This window comes from Mustela lutreola, chromosome 10, assembly GCF_030435805.1.
Source record: "Mustela lutreola isolate mMusLut2 chromosome 10, mMusLut2.pri, whole genome shotgun sequence".
Lineage (NCBI taxonomy): Eukaryota > Metazoa > Chordata > Mammalia > Carnivora > Mustelidae > Mustela > Mustela lutreola.
The window spans coordinates 14740055-14755981 of record NC_081299.1 but is presented as its reverse complement, the minus strand read 5'-3'; the positions used below and the strand labels follow the sequence as shown (position 1 = coordinate 14755981).

Genomic DNA, 15927 nt, shown 5'->3' with positions numbered 1-15927 from the left:
TTTTCATGTACTGACTTACTCCTCTTGGCATAACCACCTCTTTCCTCTCTAAGACTTTTAAGTCATTTATGTGGTAATTTGTTGTAGGAGTTAGCATAGCCTTTCTGGTATGTTATCGACATGCCTTATTTTCTGTTTTTAAAAAATCCAGTCAGGGGCCCCGCTGGGTGTCTCAGTCCTTTAAGCAGCTGCCTATGGCTCAAGTCATGACCCCAGGGTAATGAAACTGAGCCCCACTTCAGGCTCCCTGCTCAGTGAGGGGTCTGCTGCTCCCTCTTTCCCTGCCCTTCCTGCCTGCTCGTGCCCACTGTCTCTCTCACACTCTGTCTCTCAGGTAAATAAAATCTTTTTTAAAAAATAGAAATCCAGGGCGCCTGGGTGGCTCAGTGGGTTAAGCCGCTGCCTTCGGCTCAGGTCATGATCTCAGGGTCCTGGGATTGAGTCCCGCATCGGGCTCTCTGCTCAGCAGGGAGCCTGCTTCCTCCTCTCTCTCTGCCTGCCTCTCTGCCTATTTGTGATCTCTCTCTGTCAAATAAATAAATAAAATCTTTAAAAAAAAAAAAAAAAAAATAGAAATCCAGTCAGTGTTTACATATTTAACGTTACTTTCTTTTGCCATGGTTTTTCATAGATCACCATCATTTCAGCCATTTGGTCTTTTATGTTCTCATATATTGCAAAATGAGGCTATTTTCACCTCTTCATCAATGTTGGGCTTCATTTTTTTTATATCACTATTTATTCTGCCTATTCTAGACCAACAATTATTCTCCTCACAGAGAAGATAAAGGGTAAATTTCACAATGTAGATTATGCTAATAAAGATGACTTTTTTAAAAGGAGAGAAAACCCAAAAATGTAATAGTATCTGAGCTCATAGTGCATGAAGACATTTGTTGCTCTGTGTCTGGTACCAGAATTATGTACATCTGAGTTTGCTTATTCAGCAGACCCACCTGCCTTCTTGTTCTGGCCCATTTTTGTTAAGATCTTTGCTTAATCTCTGGGGTACTTGGGTGGCTCAGTCGGTTAAGCGCCTCCCTTCAGCTCAGGTCATGATTCCAGGGTCCTGGGATCGAGTCCTATCTACATCAGGCTCCCTGCTCAGTGAAGAGCATGTTTCTCCCTCTGCCTCTTCTGTGCGTGCTCGTTCGCTCTCTCAAATAAAGAAATAAAATCTTTTTAAAAAAAGATATTTGCTTAAATCTACAGTGTCTAGTCTATTTTTAAATATTAGAATTACAACGTTTAGCTTTATTTGGTAGAAGCAATATGCAGTTAGTTTTTTTTTTTAAGATTCTATTTATTTATTTGATAGACAGAGATCACAGGTAGGCAGAGAGGCAGGTAGAGAGAGAGGAGGAAGCTGAGCAGAGAGCCCCATGTGGGGCTTGATTCCAGGACCCCAGGATCATGACCTGAGCTGAAGGCAGAGGCTTTAACCTACTGAGCCACCCAGGCACCCCTGCAGTTTGTTTCTTTATAAGAAGCAGTCAAATGGCTTGAAAGTGGTATTGATTATCTAATTCTTTTTAGCTCATTTTTTAATTTTTTTCTGAAGTATTTGGGAATTTCAGATGATATTCAGTACTTGAAATAGCTCTCTGTCAACCTATTTTTAAAATATTGTTGAACCAAATTTCTTCAAAAATAATTGTTCAGACTTTGCAAAAGTAATTTCTGGGCCTAGACCAGCCTGGCTTCAGTCTAAATAAAGTTTGTTTGTTTACAAGGTATAAACCAGTAACTGGCTATAACACATTTTTCATCAAATCTTTTATATATGTCTCTTCCCCCATACCATTCCCATCCTTCACGGTTAGCAGTGGCACCACATGTTTCTGTTCTTTTGGAAAAAATTGGTAATGAAACCTCTTACTGTAACATAGCCCGCCATGTGCAGTGCTGCTAGTATCCTGCAGAGCTGACCATCTGACTTGTTAACCCCTTTTAACTTGGCTCTCACCAAGTGATGTTTGAGGTTAAATATTCAACAGAGGGAGAGCTGCTAGTTAATCTGTGTCAGTTTTAATATTCATAAACATTTAAATGATCTCTGAATGTCTTTGAAATTCTTAATTTCTAACACAGAGGTTTATAGTGATATCCTAAGTTTTTTCCTGGCCAGTCGTTTTAAGGCTGATCCAGCGGAAAATACTATGCTGTGCTATTAAAAGAAGCTGAGAAAAGCATTAATTCTGTTCACAGGCATAAGGAACATAAACTTTGAGAAGTATTTTAAATACCTGCCTAGAGGGCGCCTGGGTGGCTCAGTGGGTTAAGCCGCTGCCTTCGGCTCAGGTCATGATCTCAGGGTCCTGGGATCGAGTCCCGCATCGGGCTCTCTGCTCGGCAGGGAGCCTGCTTCCTCCTCTCTCTCTCTGCCTGCCTCTCTGCCTGCTTGTGATCTCTCTCTGTCAAATAAATAAATAAATCTTTTAAAAAAAAAAAAAAATAAATAAATAAATAAATAAATAAATACCTGCCTAGAAAATGTCTCCTTTTGTTTCTGTTTTGCTATTCATCTGGCATAGTACAGCGTTTTTGTTTTTGTTTTAATTTTTTTTGAGGATTTTTTTTTAAATTTTATTCATTTATTTGACAGAGATCACAAGTAGGCAGCGAGGCAGGCATGGGGACGGGGTGGGAAACAGCCTCCCCGCTGAGCTCCATTTCAGGACCCTGAGATCATGACCTGAGCTGAAGGCAGAGGCTTAACACACTGAGTCACCCAGGCGCCCCTGGCATAGTATAGCATTTTATAGCAAGATAAGAAGATAAGACCTTAAGAGAAACTAAAACAAATTTGAGGCCCATTTACTGTACTAAATATATCTCTAAATACATTTTTTTCTGCCATCCTTAGAAAAGAGTAACATTTTTCTCACCACCACCTGAAAGATTTGAGACAATGCTTGAGTTTAATCTCTAGTTCACATTAAAGTTAAGATGAAAAAAGCAGTGTTAGCACATCTAAAAATCATTACACACTACTCAGAAAAGTAGTTTCTAAGACACACTGTAGTGAGATCATCTGAATATAAGTTATTTATTGAGGATGAAAATGTTTTTAAATGGTTGTACTTCCAAATGCATATGGTGCATAACACTGTATAATTGAGCAAAATACAGGCAGCAGTTAGCTCTCTGAAAACTAAATGCTGCCACTTAGAGTATTTTCAGACAGAACCAGTGGTAGCCCAAGTATCTGCCTGTGAATCAAGATTAATTTTTACAAGAATGTTGAATGTGACCCCATCTGTCCTTAGTGCCAGATGAGACCTGCTTTAAGAGAAATAATTTCTCAGATGTAAGGGTTTTTTTAACTGTTGCATTTACTTTTGATTTCAGGCTAATCTAGATGAAAGCCAGATGAGTTCACCTACATTCCTTAGAGCTTTAATGACAGCCGTTTGTAAAGCAGCTATTATAGGTAAGTAACATTTCTGAAGGCAGCTCTTAACATCTGAAATCCCTGGTATGTTAACTGCTGATGATATGGGTCTGAGTTTATATGGCCTTCAAATTTTGCCCTGTGAAACTCATTTTCTTGTGCAAATGGGTGCCGTTTCTGTCTCCAATGCCTGGCTGTCACGAGCAGGGGGCTAATGAGCTGCCGTGCCTGTAGTAAGCCCAGATCTGAGCAGCTACCCTGTGCCTTGTGTTCTAGTTCAGGAAGAAAGTGAGTGCATGCTGCTTGGGTGGTTTTCTATTCTGCTGGGTGTGGTTTTACCTTCACCTTTCACCTTAAGTACGTGAAGCCTCCTCTGTCTTCCACTCAAGAGTTATAATGAATGGGTTGAATATATTTTTTTTTAAATAGATTTTATTTATTTGGCAGCGATCACAAGTAGGCAGAGAGGCAGGCAGAGAGAGAAGGGGGGGAAGCAGCTCCCCGCTGAGAGAGTGCCAGATGTGGGGCTCAGTCCCAAGACTCTGGGATCATGACCTAAGCTGAAGGCAGAGGCTTTAACCCACTGAGCCACCCAGGCACCCCTGGATTGAATATTCTTAACCTAGAATCAAGAAGGACTTCTCATCTCAAGAGAGAAGCCATTTTATATAAAAACATATATGAGGAAAGAAAACAATTGTTTCTTTTGCTTTATGTTGATCTTAGATAATACGACAGTGTCACTGAATGCTAATCACATAGGTGGATAGGGTTAGGGCGGGTACAAACCCTGCTTGCGTCAGCTGCGTGTAGTATTTAACAGTTTTGAATGAGATCATGCACCTAGCCTCAGGTAGAAATTCACATTTCTGTTCCTGCAATGGGGAAGAAAATCCTGTCAGTTCAAAAGTTGTTCAGAATTTCAGGTCTGTCATCATTTTAGAAGATAGCTTCAGAATTATATTTTAAGATTTTCTGTAGAATATTCAGTGTTAGGTCTTTAATGAGATTAATAACAAGCTGGTAATAGAAAGTCTTTATAAAAAATGTCATAAGTCATTTTTACTATCTATGGAACTGTAAGACTGGTATTTGGGGGTTTTCTGGAGTTTATTTGTTTTTGTGTTTAAAGATTTATTTATTTATTTTAGAGAGAGTGAGCAAGAGCAAGCAGGGGGGAAAGGCAGAGGGAGAGGGACATGCTGAGCACAGAGCCCAATGCAGGGCTTGATCTCATGACCCTGAGATCATGACCTGAGCTGAAATCAAGAGTTGAACACTCAATTGACTGAGCCATGCAGGCTCTCCATAAGGCTGGTGTTTCAAAATCACAATTTAAGGGTGCATGGTGGCTTGGTCAAGTGACCAACTCTTGATTTCAGTTCAGATCATAATCTCAGGGTCATGAGATTGAACCCTGTATTGGGCTCCTTGCTCAGTAGGGAGTAGGGAGTTTGCTGGAGATTCTGTCTCTCTCCCTCTGCCCCTCCTCCCCCACACCGTGCTCACTCACATGCTCTTTCAAAGTAAATATTTTAAAAAATAAAAATCACAGTTGGAAAGTATAAAACCTGCTTTAAAAAACAAGGTTGTGTCACAGTGCTAACTTACAGAAGAAATAAAACCTCATGCTTCTTGGCGTTGAGGATGATTTCCTCAGCCTCTTTTTACTGTGCCTTTACTCCAGAAGGCTTAGATTGTATATGTTGTTTGCCACTGTTGGAGCTGGTCCTCACTCACCCTCCTAGTAACAATAACATGGTTCTGTTTTACCCTTCTGAAAAGATTAGCATGAACTATCACTTTAATTTCTTTTTAATGTTTCTTTTGTAGTTTGGAATGTCACAAAACCACTGTCCATGTTTCATTATGATTAAAGATAACGAATTTGGTACACTTGTTTTGAGGGAACCCAGCACTCAAAATACATTCCTCCTCCAAGTATTTTTACTATTTCAGGAAGAATATCCCATTAATAAATTCACAATATTTTAGATTTCAAAATCTTTTCCTTGGACCCCCTTGCTTCCACTTTCCTTGTAGTCGCGTCTTATCAACTCAGAAAATTTGAAAGGGCTGCGTATTAACTCCTTAAATGTAACATTTAGCTCTTGTATCACCTGTAGCCGACTGTTCTACCTTCCGAGTGGACACTGCTGTTATCAAGCAGAGAGTGCCGATCTTACTCAAGTACCTAGACTCAGATACAGAGAAGGAACTGCAAGCACTTTATGCACTACAGGCATCAATAGTAAAACTTGATCAACCTGCCAGTAAGTTTATCTCTTAAAATTAATGCAACCAGTGGGGAAGATTTATGATGCTTTGATGGGTTTTGAATAGTAAATAATAAAATAATCACTACTAACAAAAATTCAGATAACCAACAACTTGAATAAACCTGAATTTTTATTGTACTTTTGTGAGAAAACAGTAATAAAACTAGTTTGTATTAGAGATTTAATCCTCATTGTAGGGCAAGTCTGCCTAACTGATGGGAATATATCTGTACCGTGCAGTATGGTACAGTATATTCACTTGAGCACTGTGAATGTGACTATTGTGACTAAGGAGCTTAATTTTAAACTATTTAATTTAAATGTAAATAACTCACATGGATAGTGGCTACACTTTTGGATAATGCAGACCATCCTGGTAATAGCATACATGCATTACAGTCTTTTACCTTCTTTGACACAGGTTTTAGTAATTAAAGAGGATGGTACTCTTCAGAATCCTCAGACACCCAACAGAGACATCAAGGTGTTTTAGACTAATTTTCACTTCAGGGTTATGATGAATTCTTTGCTAACCAGACAAATAAGGTAACCTGGACCACCCAAGTCTTAGTGATACCGGTCAATTAACTGAATTATATTAAGTCTTGAAAATTCAGTTGAAACTTGTGAAAGTAGAGGGCAATATCAAAGATGACATTGAAGTAGCTCTTTGGTACTTCCTTAGGTTGTATCTGCTGCTGGGCTTTCCTTCCTTGATAGTGCTGATGAATCCCCCTGGGAGATAAAGGAAAAGATCGAAACAATCCATCCTCAGGCTGTAACTGAGGAGACATTTAAGTCTGAATCAGAGAATTAACTGACTTTGTTTTCTCTTTCTCAAGACCTTTGGAGGGTCATTTAACATCATGACTTCCCTTTTCTGTTCTTATAAGGATGAGGACTCATTTACTTTTCAAGAGATGAAATTGATGCTATGTGCTCAACCAGTCACATTAAAGTATCTCCCATAATTATCAGCTTTGATAATCCCTGGAGAGATGTTTAATTCTAGATTTACCATCAGTAGAATCTTTTTTTTTTTTTTAAAGATTTTATTTATTTATTTGACAGAGAGAGATCACAAGTAGGCAGAGAGGCAGGCAGAGAGAGAGAGAGAGAGAGGGAAGCAGGCTCCCCGATGAGCAGAGAGCCCGATATGGGACTCGATCCCAGGACCCTGAGACCATGACCCGAGCCGAAGGCAGCGGCTTTAACCCACTGAGCCACCTAGGTGCCCCGCCATCAGTAGAATCTTTAACCACTTGTTTCCATTTCCCCATAGGCCAACCAAGGTTTAGAGAATGAAGTGATTTCAATTTAGCTTAACTAATAAAATTACAAAGATAAATCCAAAGAAAAGTTTTAATAATGACTCATTCTAAGCCTAATATTTATTATCATTTATTGTTGATTCTGTTGCTTCCCTTCACTCATATGAATGGAGGCTGACTTTAAATGAACTTAAGAGCCTGTAATGAAGGGATTAAAAAATAAGAATATATAACTTTACCAACTTTTTCTCTTTTTGAACAATAACATAAGCTAAGTTTCCACTATGGGAGCAAAACAGAAAATTAAATTTGCCCAGATCATCAGGGCATTGAAAACAGCAGGCTTTTTTTTTCCTCTGGATAAAATCCAGCGGAGATAGTTTTTACCCACATTTTCCATATAAATTATTACTCTTTCCAATTTGAAAGCAACATTAGAGAAAAGTACCTTCTGTCTTTTTCTTCCAAGATTTTTAAGAAGTATATATTTTCATTGTAAAATTTCAACCAGTCTAGGATGCATAAAGAAGAAAATAAAGTTATTCTTGTATTTAATTTTTATAGTGTGTAGTTTGAGAACTACATAATATCCAACAACTCAGCACTATGAGAAAATAGTTCAGATTGATCAAAATAGTAGCAATAAAAATAATTTAGATTGCTTGAATCTTTTTACTGTTCTTTATTTTTTTAAAAGATTTATTTATTTGACAGAGAAAGATCACAAGTAGGCAGAGAGGCAGGCAGAGAGAGGCAGGGAAGCAGGCTCCCCACCGAGCAGAGAGCCCTATGTGGGGCTCGATCTCAGGACCCTGAGATCACAACCTGAGTGGAAGGCAGAGGCTTAACCCACTGAGCCACCCAGGTGCCCCTTTCCTTTTCTTTAGACTAGTTATTTTGCTATTATACTATAAAGAGGGAGTATGATAAATTGTTAGGGATATTCTTCTCTAGGGGGATTCATGTGCATTCATTCATTCATTCCTTGGAAATACAGTCTCTCCATTACAACTACAGCGCCCAGAACTGATGGTGTATTTTACGTCCTTACAGATTTGCTACGGATGTTTTTTGATTGCCTATATGATGAGGAGGTGATCTCCGAGGATGCCTTCTACAAATGGGAGAGCAGCAAGGACCCTGCAGAGCAGAATGGGAAGGGTGTGGCTCTGAAATCTGTCACAGCGTTCTTCACGTGGCTGCGGGAAGCAGAAGAGGAGTCTGAGGATAACTAAAGCTTCAAATACACAAAACGAAACAAAAGAAACAATTTAAGTATTTTTTTAAAAAGTTTCACGTCTTCGCCAATCACAGTGCAGCAAGGCCAATTCTCGCAGAAATCCCCACGTGTGCACGAGTGGGAGAGGGGAAAGAGAAAAAAGGTGATCATGGAGGAAAAAGGTACTGGAAAAAAGTAAACTTCAAACCTGAGGGCGGGAGCACTAAAACCAAAATACATGTATTATTTATAGAAAATATTTTCTGTTTTAATCTTTTCTTTTTAAACAAGGACTCATACTTTAAAAAAACACATCTGTTTAGCAGAAAAAAAAAAGTTGAGAACTTTTAATTTATTTTAAGGACTGCAAATGCCAGTGTAATTTTTTAATTTGCAGTTTCTGTAAACAACTTGTATAATAGAAAAGCAGAGAAATAAATTTCCCTCCCCTTCAGATGCACCTCACGTTTGTTTTAAAGCATAGTAGTTAGTCCACATTTAAGAAGGTTTGGGGTGAACAAGGTAAGAAAGATTTTTTTTTTTTGGCATCAAATCTTTCTGCCTGCCTCTCAGCTTGCTTCAGAAAATTTAAAAAAATATCACAATAGTAATCAAAACATACATAACCTTGGAACAGAAGGAAATGCTGTGGACCAGAGAACTCCAAGAATTGTTTAAAAAATTTTAAAAAAAGTGCTACCCTGCGAAAAGTACTCTTAATACTTTTGAAATCTTTAGAGCAACTTTAAGGCTTGTAAATACATAGAACAAATATTTAAAAAAAAAAAACAAAAATTGACTCAATACTATTTCTTTTCACTTTCAAAATATAAAGAACAAAATAAAGACAAACATTGCAAGTTTAAAAGAAAGTAAAATGACTTCTCCTTTTGACAGCTGCTGCATGTGCGCCCATCTCTGGGAGGTGCTGTCTGGCTATTTGTTGTCTAATCCAGATCACTCCTGAGGGGTGTGTGTGTGTGTGTGTGTGTGTGTGTGTGTGTGTCTGTCTGTCTGTCTGTCTGTCTATAGTCGGAAGAGGGCAAGCTACTTTGTGGGTAGGGAGGGAACTTGTATTTGGGTGGGAGAGCCCCTTGGGAAGTCCAGAGGAACCTTCTTTCCAACTTCAGCTAGAAATGCATTCAGGATGGGAGCAAACCTAAGGGCAAGTTTTTAAATAATGTTCCCTTGTGTGTAGTAGGAGTAGGGAAACTAATCCATTTTGAAACTACCACTACCACTAATTTTAAGTCATCAATTACCTCTGATGCTTAAGAAACCCAAATATGTCTTCTAAAGAATGAAAGAAACCAAAGCTAAATTATGCCTTTTAAAAGTGGGTATGGGATTTAAAACCAAACCAATACCATATGTGACAATCACATTATTCCCAACTTCAACTTCACTCAAGCCAGTCTGGTGAGTATAAAACCAACTGTGTTTTAAGCCTGTTTCTCCTACAGATACTGGAACACTGTGCTTTTTTGTTTTTTCTTTTATGAAATTGCAGTCTCTACAGATGGTTTTTCATTTCAATTGTTTGTAGGCCATCCCCCTACAAAATGTATTTACGAAGAAAGCCAGGGCTGCTCCCAAATAAACAGTCTTTGCATTTTCTATCTGTATAACCAAAGAGTTCTTCTGGCTTCCATCTCTGAAGAAATATCCACATTAAGAGACTTGGCAAGACTTGTGAAGCACAAGAACAAGATTTTCCATAGCAATAAAATGTTTTTCTTCAGAGTGTAGTTGAACACAATACAGGATCCTGCTACGTGAGTCCACAGAACTGATTCCACGGTGGTGGAAAGCTGTTCTCGAAGAACCAAGTCCTGGAAGTCTTGTAACAGACATGTGACAGCATCTGTCATAAAAAATGAAAAGCTGTTTCAGAGTCTGGCTGTGGGCTCTGCATGGAATCTCTCAGTCGGAAGAAGTAACATGAATCTATGATATACTGAGTTTTAATAAGTACAGAGGATTCTGATCCAGGACTCTCCTGAGTGATGTAGGTCTTTTTAGGTGTTGGCAGCACTCACGGGGTATAGGGGGCCAGTTTGAGGAAAGCAGGGTGGTGACTGCCTCTTGGAAATCAGTGGCTGTTGCTTGCAGGGCTCTGGCCTTCAGGTGGTAGTGAGGGCCAGTTGATCACTATTTTTGACTTGGACAAGTGTCAGGAATGGAGGAAAGAGAATATTATTTTTGAAAAAAAAATTCTAGAGTTGAATATGCTTCTGTACAATAGCAACTAATGTTTGAAATCTCACCTAAAACATGAGGTGTGATGAAAACTGACTACAGAGTAATATTTTTTGTTCTCTTACTGCTCTACATAAACACAGAGTTTTACTTACGGGGAGAAGGGTTGTTAACTAATGGCAAAATAAGAGCCAAGTGGAATAACTGATCCCTGCTAATACCAGCTGTACTACAAAGCATCATCATGGTTCCTACACTCTTTGCAGTGTTCTTACTGGAAGGCAGGGTTTGGTGGTTTTTGCTGTAGAGTAATCGGTGACATGGCCAGCAATGACAGGCCTCTACTCCTTCAAGTTTTTGCAAAAGCTGTTTCACCTTTTTTAACTTTCGGAACAAGTTCATTAATTTAAGTTTAATTCATTAATTCAGGTTGTTTGTGCCTGTATTCAAACTAGTTAACGTATAGCTATTCAGTAAGTTAAAGGAGAATCTTTTTCTAGCAAAAGAACAAGATGCCAGTTTCCAAAATAAACTCATTTTAGATCCTTGCATAGATGAACAAGCCAGTTCAGAGCTGCATCATAAACTTGATTTGTTCAGCAAATATTTACTGAGCATCTACTGTGTACTAAGTGCAGGGAATATAACTGTGAATAAAACAGTCTCTCCTCTCATGGACCTCATGTTCTTCATGCAAAAAAAAAAAAAAAAAAGGTGCTAGAGGTTTACACATGTTTCATCAACATCCTATCCCACTAAGAAATGTCTGCCCTCTTTACCCTGACAGATCTTTGGTTGGTTTTTGTCTTATTTTCATATTTCAGAATGCATTCTAGATGAGTTACAATAATTATATCCAAAGACCATTTTCTCTGTTCTAGAACCACTCTCCAAACAAGTTACAGTTCTGGGGGTTTGACATATCTTTTTGTTTCAAATGGGTCTATTCAAGTCCAGTGGATTGTAAGGTAGAAAAAATTGTCTTAGGCTATTGGATCTAATTCTGTGTTTTCATTACTCAGGTTTTGTTCTTTACAAAAAAAAAAAAAAAAAAGTGTAGGGATTCAGATGTTCCATTTTGACCATGCCGTTAGCACTTATGAACTCCATTATTCCCCATTTTGTGGAGAAGAACATGTTGCATTGCTTTCGTCTTTGTTTGCATTCCTTTTTCTCTTCCCGAAACAGTTCCTGTAACGTAAAATTCACCCTCTTGGAGTACGCGGTTCAGTGGTTCTAGTACAGTCACAGTTGTGGAACCATCACCTCTGTGTAATTTGAGGACACTTTAATCATGCCAGAAAGAAACCCTATATCCTTTAACAGGCTTTCCTCATTCTCTACTCTCCTCAGCCTCTGGGAACCACTAATCTACTTTTTGTTCAGATGAATTTGCTTATTGGGGACATTGCACATAACTGAAATCCTGCATTCCATTGCTTTTTGTTTTGACCTACAACATTCAGCAAATGTTCAAATCTCACAGGTGTTTACAGTGTGAGGGACCTGACTGCAGGGGTCAGACCCAGGTTTTTCCCTGCCTTTTGATTTAGCTTTGTTCTCTGTCACTTATTTTCATATAATTGGCAGCATATTTAATTCTAAATAAGTTCCTGAGACTCCTTTTGTCACCCTGTGGACTTGAAGTATATGACCACAGATGGCTGACATCCTAGCACTGGCACCGAGGATCTGGTCTTTTTAACTTCTCATTTATTGCTACTTGAGTAGTTTTCTTCAGGATTGAAATTCCTGTGTGAATTAAAGGCTACTACAGTGTACTCTATAAAAGTTAAGATGCTTAAAAAAAAAAAGTTAAGACTTGGAGTCTGAGGTTTGAACAGCTAAGACTGCTTGTCTTGAGAGTAAAATTGCTCAGTAAGGAATAAAAATGCATTGAGGCAGAACCTCTACCACCAGTTAGTCCCAGTTCATTAGTCTTATAGAAGATCGCTTTCAGTCACCTTTAAGCTTGAGCTATAAGTCTCCATATCCTCCAGTAGTTTAGGGAGAGAGACACCATGTGCTCACCAGCTTCAAATATTACACGTATCCCTAAGAGGGGAAAAATAATCATTCAGTGTTGGGACTACCCCCCCCCCAAAAAAAAGAAGAAAGACAATTTTTTTTATTAGCAAGTCACAAAATGATTTACATATCAAAGAAATATCAAAGAAAAAAGCCAAGACAATCATATGACAAATTTTTTAAATAAATGCTTTATTTTGAAATAATTTCAGACTTACAGAAAAGGTTCAGGTTTACACAGATTTCCATATACCCCTCATTCAGTTACCACTAATACGATTATCATTACTATACAACATTTGTCATTCGTGCATTGCTATTAACTAAACTTCAAAAAAACACTAAACTTTTTTTTTTTTTTAAAGTAAACTTTAAGACCAACATGGGGCTTGAATTCATGATGCGAAGTTCAAGAGTCCCATGTTCTACCAACAGCCCGGTGTCCCAAACTCCAGTCTTTATTTGAGTTTTCCTAATGCCCTTTTCCTAGTCTGTGGTGAAATTCAGGATACCACATCGCATTTAGTGATCACATACCCTTACTGTCCTCTGGCCTTTTGATAGTTTTTTCATCTTTACTTTTTTCTCATGACCTCTGAGAAGTACTAGTGAGGTATTTTGTAGACTGTCCTTTGATTTGTTTTGTCTGGTGTTTTTCTCATACCTAAACTGAAGTTACGGGTTTGAAGTTAAAATACCATGTAAGTGAAGTGCCCTTACCATATCAGGGGGAATAGGATTCCCATGAATGACATCACTGGTGTTTAACCTTGACTACAGGGTTTAGGGTCTCCACTCAAGGTACTTTCCTTTTTTCCCTTTTCCCTTTCTTATTCTGGTCTATTTGGAATCTAGTCACTAAGTCCAACCTACATTGGAGGAGGGAAGAGAGAATTAAGCTCCACTTCTTTCCTTGAGTGAGGAGTCTCTAAACTTACTTGGAATCCTCCTGCAAGGAAGATTTGTCTCCTCATTTCTTTATTTGGTTGTGTATATGTGTAAATAAGTAAATCACTACAGACTCCTATATATTTATTTTATACTTTGAGTTGTAACCCAATAGAACATGGTTGTGTTGCCCAGATTTCCAGCTTCGGCCTTGGGAGCTCTTTCAAGTTCATTCATGTAACCCCTTGACATTCCTTCAAACTTCTCCTTCTAGAGCACTTACTTTGTGACATTATAAGATGCTACTCACAAATCTTTTTTTTTTTTTTTTTCTTTAATGACTTTATTTACTTGTTTGACAGAGAGATCACAAGTGGGCAGGCAGAGAGAGGGGGAAGCAGGCTCCCTGTCGAGCAGAAAGCCTGATGCAGGGCTCTATACCAGGACCCTTAGATCATGACCTGAGCAGAAGGCAGAGGCTTAACCCACTGAACCACCCAGGTGCCCTGTTACTGGCATATCTTGTATTTTCCCTGCCCTAGCCTTACGATCAGCCGTTTTAAGGAGACTTGCTTTCCTTTAGAAAAATGTTGAGACACCAAAATCAGACCACTGGGTGAGCTCATTATTCCTGGAGTGTGTCTGCATCTACGTCTGCCAGCACTTTAAATTCCATTTTTCTTACTGAAGATAAGATCTTGCCAGGTGAGTAAGCCACTTTCAAAGGAACACCAATGACTTGTAGAAAATATTGCTTCATTTTTGATATACCTCTGGTTTCTAGAACACACAACTATATAGATATTCCAATCATTCTTTTCCTCGTTCTACATAACAAGAAAAAAGATTGGAACTATCCCTTTATTTTCTTTCCTCATTAGCTAGGATTATTCAGTTTACCAAGTGATGATACAATGCAATATTAAAATGTTACCTGGGTGACTAGTTAAATAATAAGGGAAATTGTTAGATAACTAGAAGTTAACAGACAATGTAAGTACTGCATATCAAAACTTGTGTGACACTGCAGCTAAAATAGTTTTTGTTGTTGTTGGGGTTTTTTAAGATTTTATTTATATGAGGGGCATCTAGGTGGCTCGGTTAGGCGACTGCTCAGGTCATGATCCTGGAGCCCCAGGATTGAGTCCCACATTGGGCTCCTTGCTCAGCGGGAAGTCTGTTTCTCTCTCTGACCCTCTCCCCTCTCATGCTCTCTCTCTCAAAAAAATAAAATCTTTTAAAAACTAAAACCCTCTAAAAATAGATTTATTAGAGAGCGTCAATGGTGGGGCAGGGGGAGAGACTCTCAAGCAGACTCCACACATGGGGGGAGCTGGATCTCACAACCCTGAGATCATAACCTGAGCCGAAATCAAGAGTCAGATGCTACAATGACTGAGCCACCCAAGCACCCCCTTAAATAGTATTTTGAAGTAAATATAAATCTTAAATGCATCTATTAGGAGACATGAAAGAGTTAAACTGGGCATCAGAAGAACCACTGGGGAATAACAATGTTATCAGGTGGATAGCAGGAGTTTCTACACGGGAGGAAGTTGTATGCTGAAGCGGAGACGAGGTCCTGACGGGTGGGAGATTGGTGGTCTGTGCTGCTGCTCTTTCCCGGTCACTTGACCACTCCACTCCTGTGGGCTTCACTGTCCTCCCTAGAATGGTTCACTCACACCAACCCTATGAGCACATCCAGAATCCCTGCTGACCATGCTTAACAAAGTCTTGATAACAGGATATTAAACATTTTAAAGAAGTTAAGAATATCCGGGCACCTGGGTGGCTCAGTGGGTGAAGCCTCTGCCTTCAGCTCAGGTCATGATTTCAGTTCTGGGATTGAGCCCTGCATTGGGCTCTCTGCTCAGCAGGGAGCCTGCTTCCTCCTCTCTCTCTCTGCCTGCCTCTCCGCCTACCTGTGATCGCTGTCAAATAAATAATTTTTTTAAAAAATTTTTTTAAAAAACATTAATATCAAGGTTCTCTAAACCAATTACCACCTAGCAGTTGAATTTGTACTACCAGTGCTGTCCTCTCTGACAGGTCTTCTGGCCTGAAGGCCTAGGAAACTATCTTTGCCCAAGCGCAAATAGCTATCCTGCCTTAACTACTTCGTAGAACATAGAGTAATGGTGCTCAGCACTGCTGCATGTTAGATTCACCTGAAGAGTTTTTAAAAATACAAGGGGCACCTGGGTGGCTCAGTCCATTAAGCATCTGCCTTTGGCTTGGGTCATGATCCCAGGGTCCTGGGACTGAGCCCCGCATCAGGCTCCCTGCTCACGGGGAGTCTGCTTCTCCCTTTCCTCCCACTTCTGAGCACCTTCTCTCTTTGATTTCAAATAAATAAAATGTTAAAAAAATCCTGGGACCCCACCTCACAGCAGTTATTTCAGAATCTCCAAGTTTAAGACCTGGGCATCATTTTTTTTAAAGTTCCCTATGTGATCCTAATATGAGGCAGGATTGAGACCTCTGTGGAATGGCTTATCTGGTTAACTTGCATCGATATATATTTTCAAATATTTAAAAGATATTTTTAACTGCAGGGTGTTGGCACACACAACTGTAAATGGCACATGTTTTGAAAACAGTGCTACGAGTACATATAATGACCTTCTGTAAAGGGATTCAGGAATG

The 15927-nt window shown here is 39.1% G+C and overlaps 1 protein-coding gene across 28 annotated transcripts in view; it reads left to right on the top strand.

Annotated features, from left to right (window-relative positions):
* Window positions 1–8623, top strand: part of EIF4G3 (eukaryotic translation initiation factor 4 gamma 3) — a 351983-nt gene extending 343360 nt beyond the window's left edge. For 21 of the 28 annotated variants that reach the window (XM_059135850.1, XM_059135849.1, XM_059135848.1 and 18 more), the window contains 3 exons: window positions 3352–3433; window positions 5503–5667; window positions 7998–8623. In XM_059135850.1, the coding sequence (XP_058991833.1) occupies window positions 3352–3433; window positions 5503–5667; window positions 7998–8179 (429 nt within the window). In that variant the 3' untranslated portion in view covers window positions 8180–8623. The remainder of the gene's footprint in view (window positions 1–3351; window positions 3434–5502; window positions 5668–7997) is intronic. The other 7 variants (XM_059135860.1, XM_059135859.1, XM_059135857.1 and 4 more) reach the window with 1 other exon arrangement.
* The last annotated feature ends 7304 nt before the right edge of the window (window positions 8624–15927 follow it).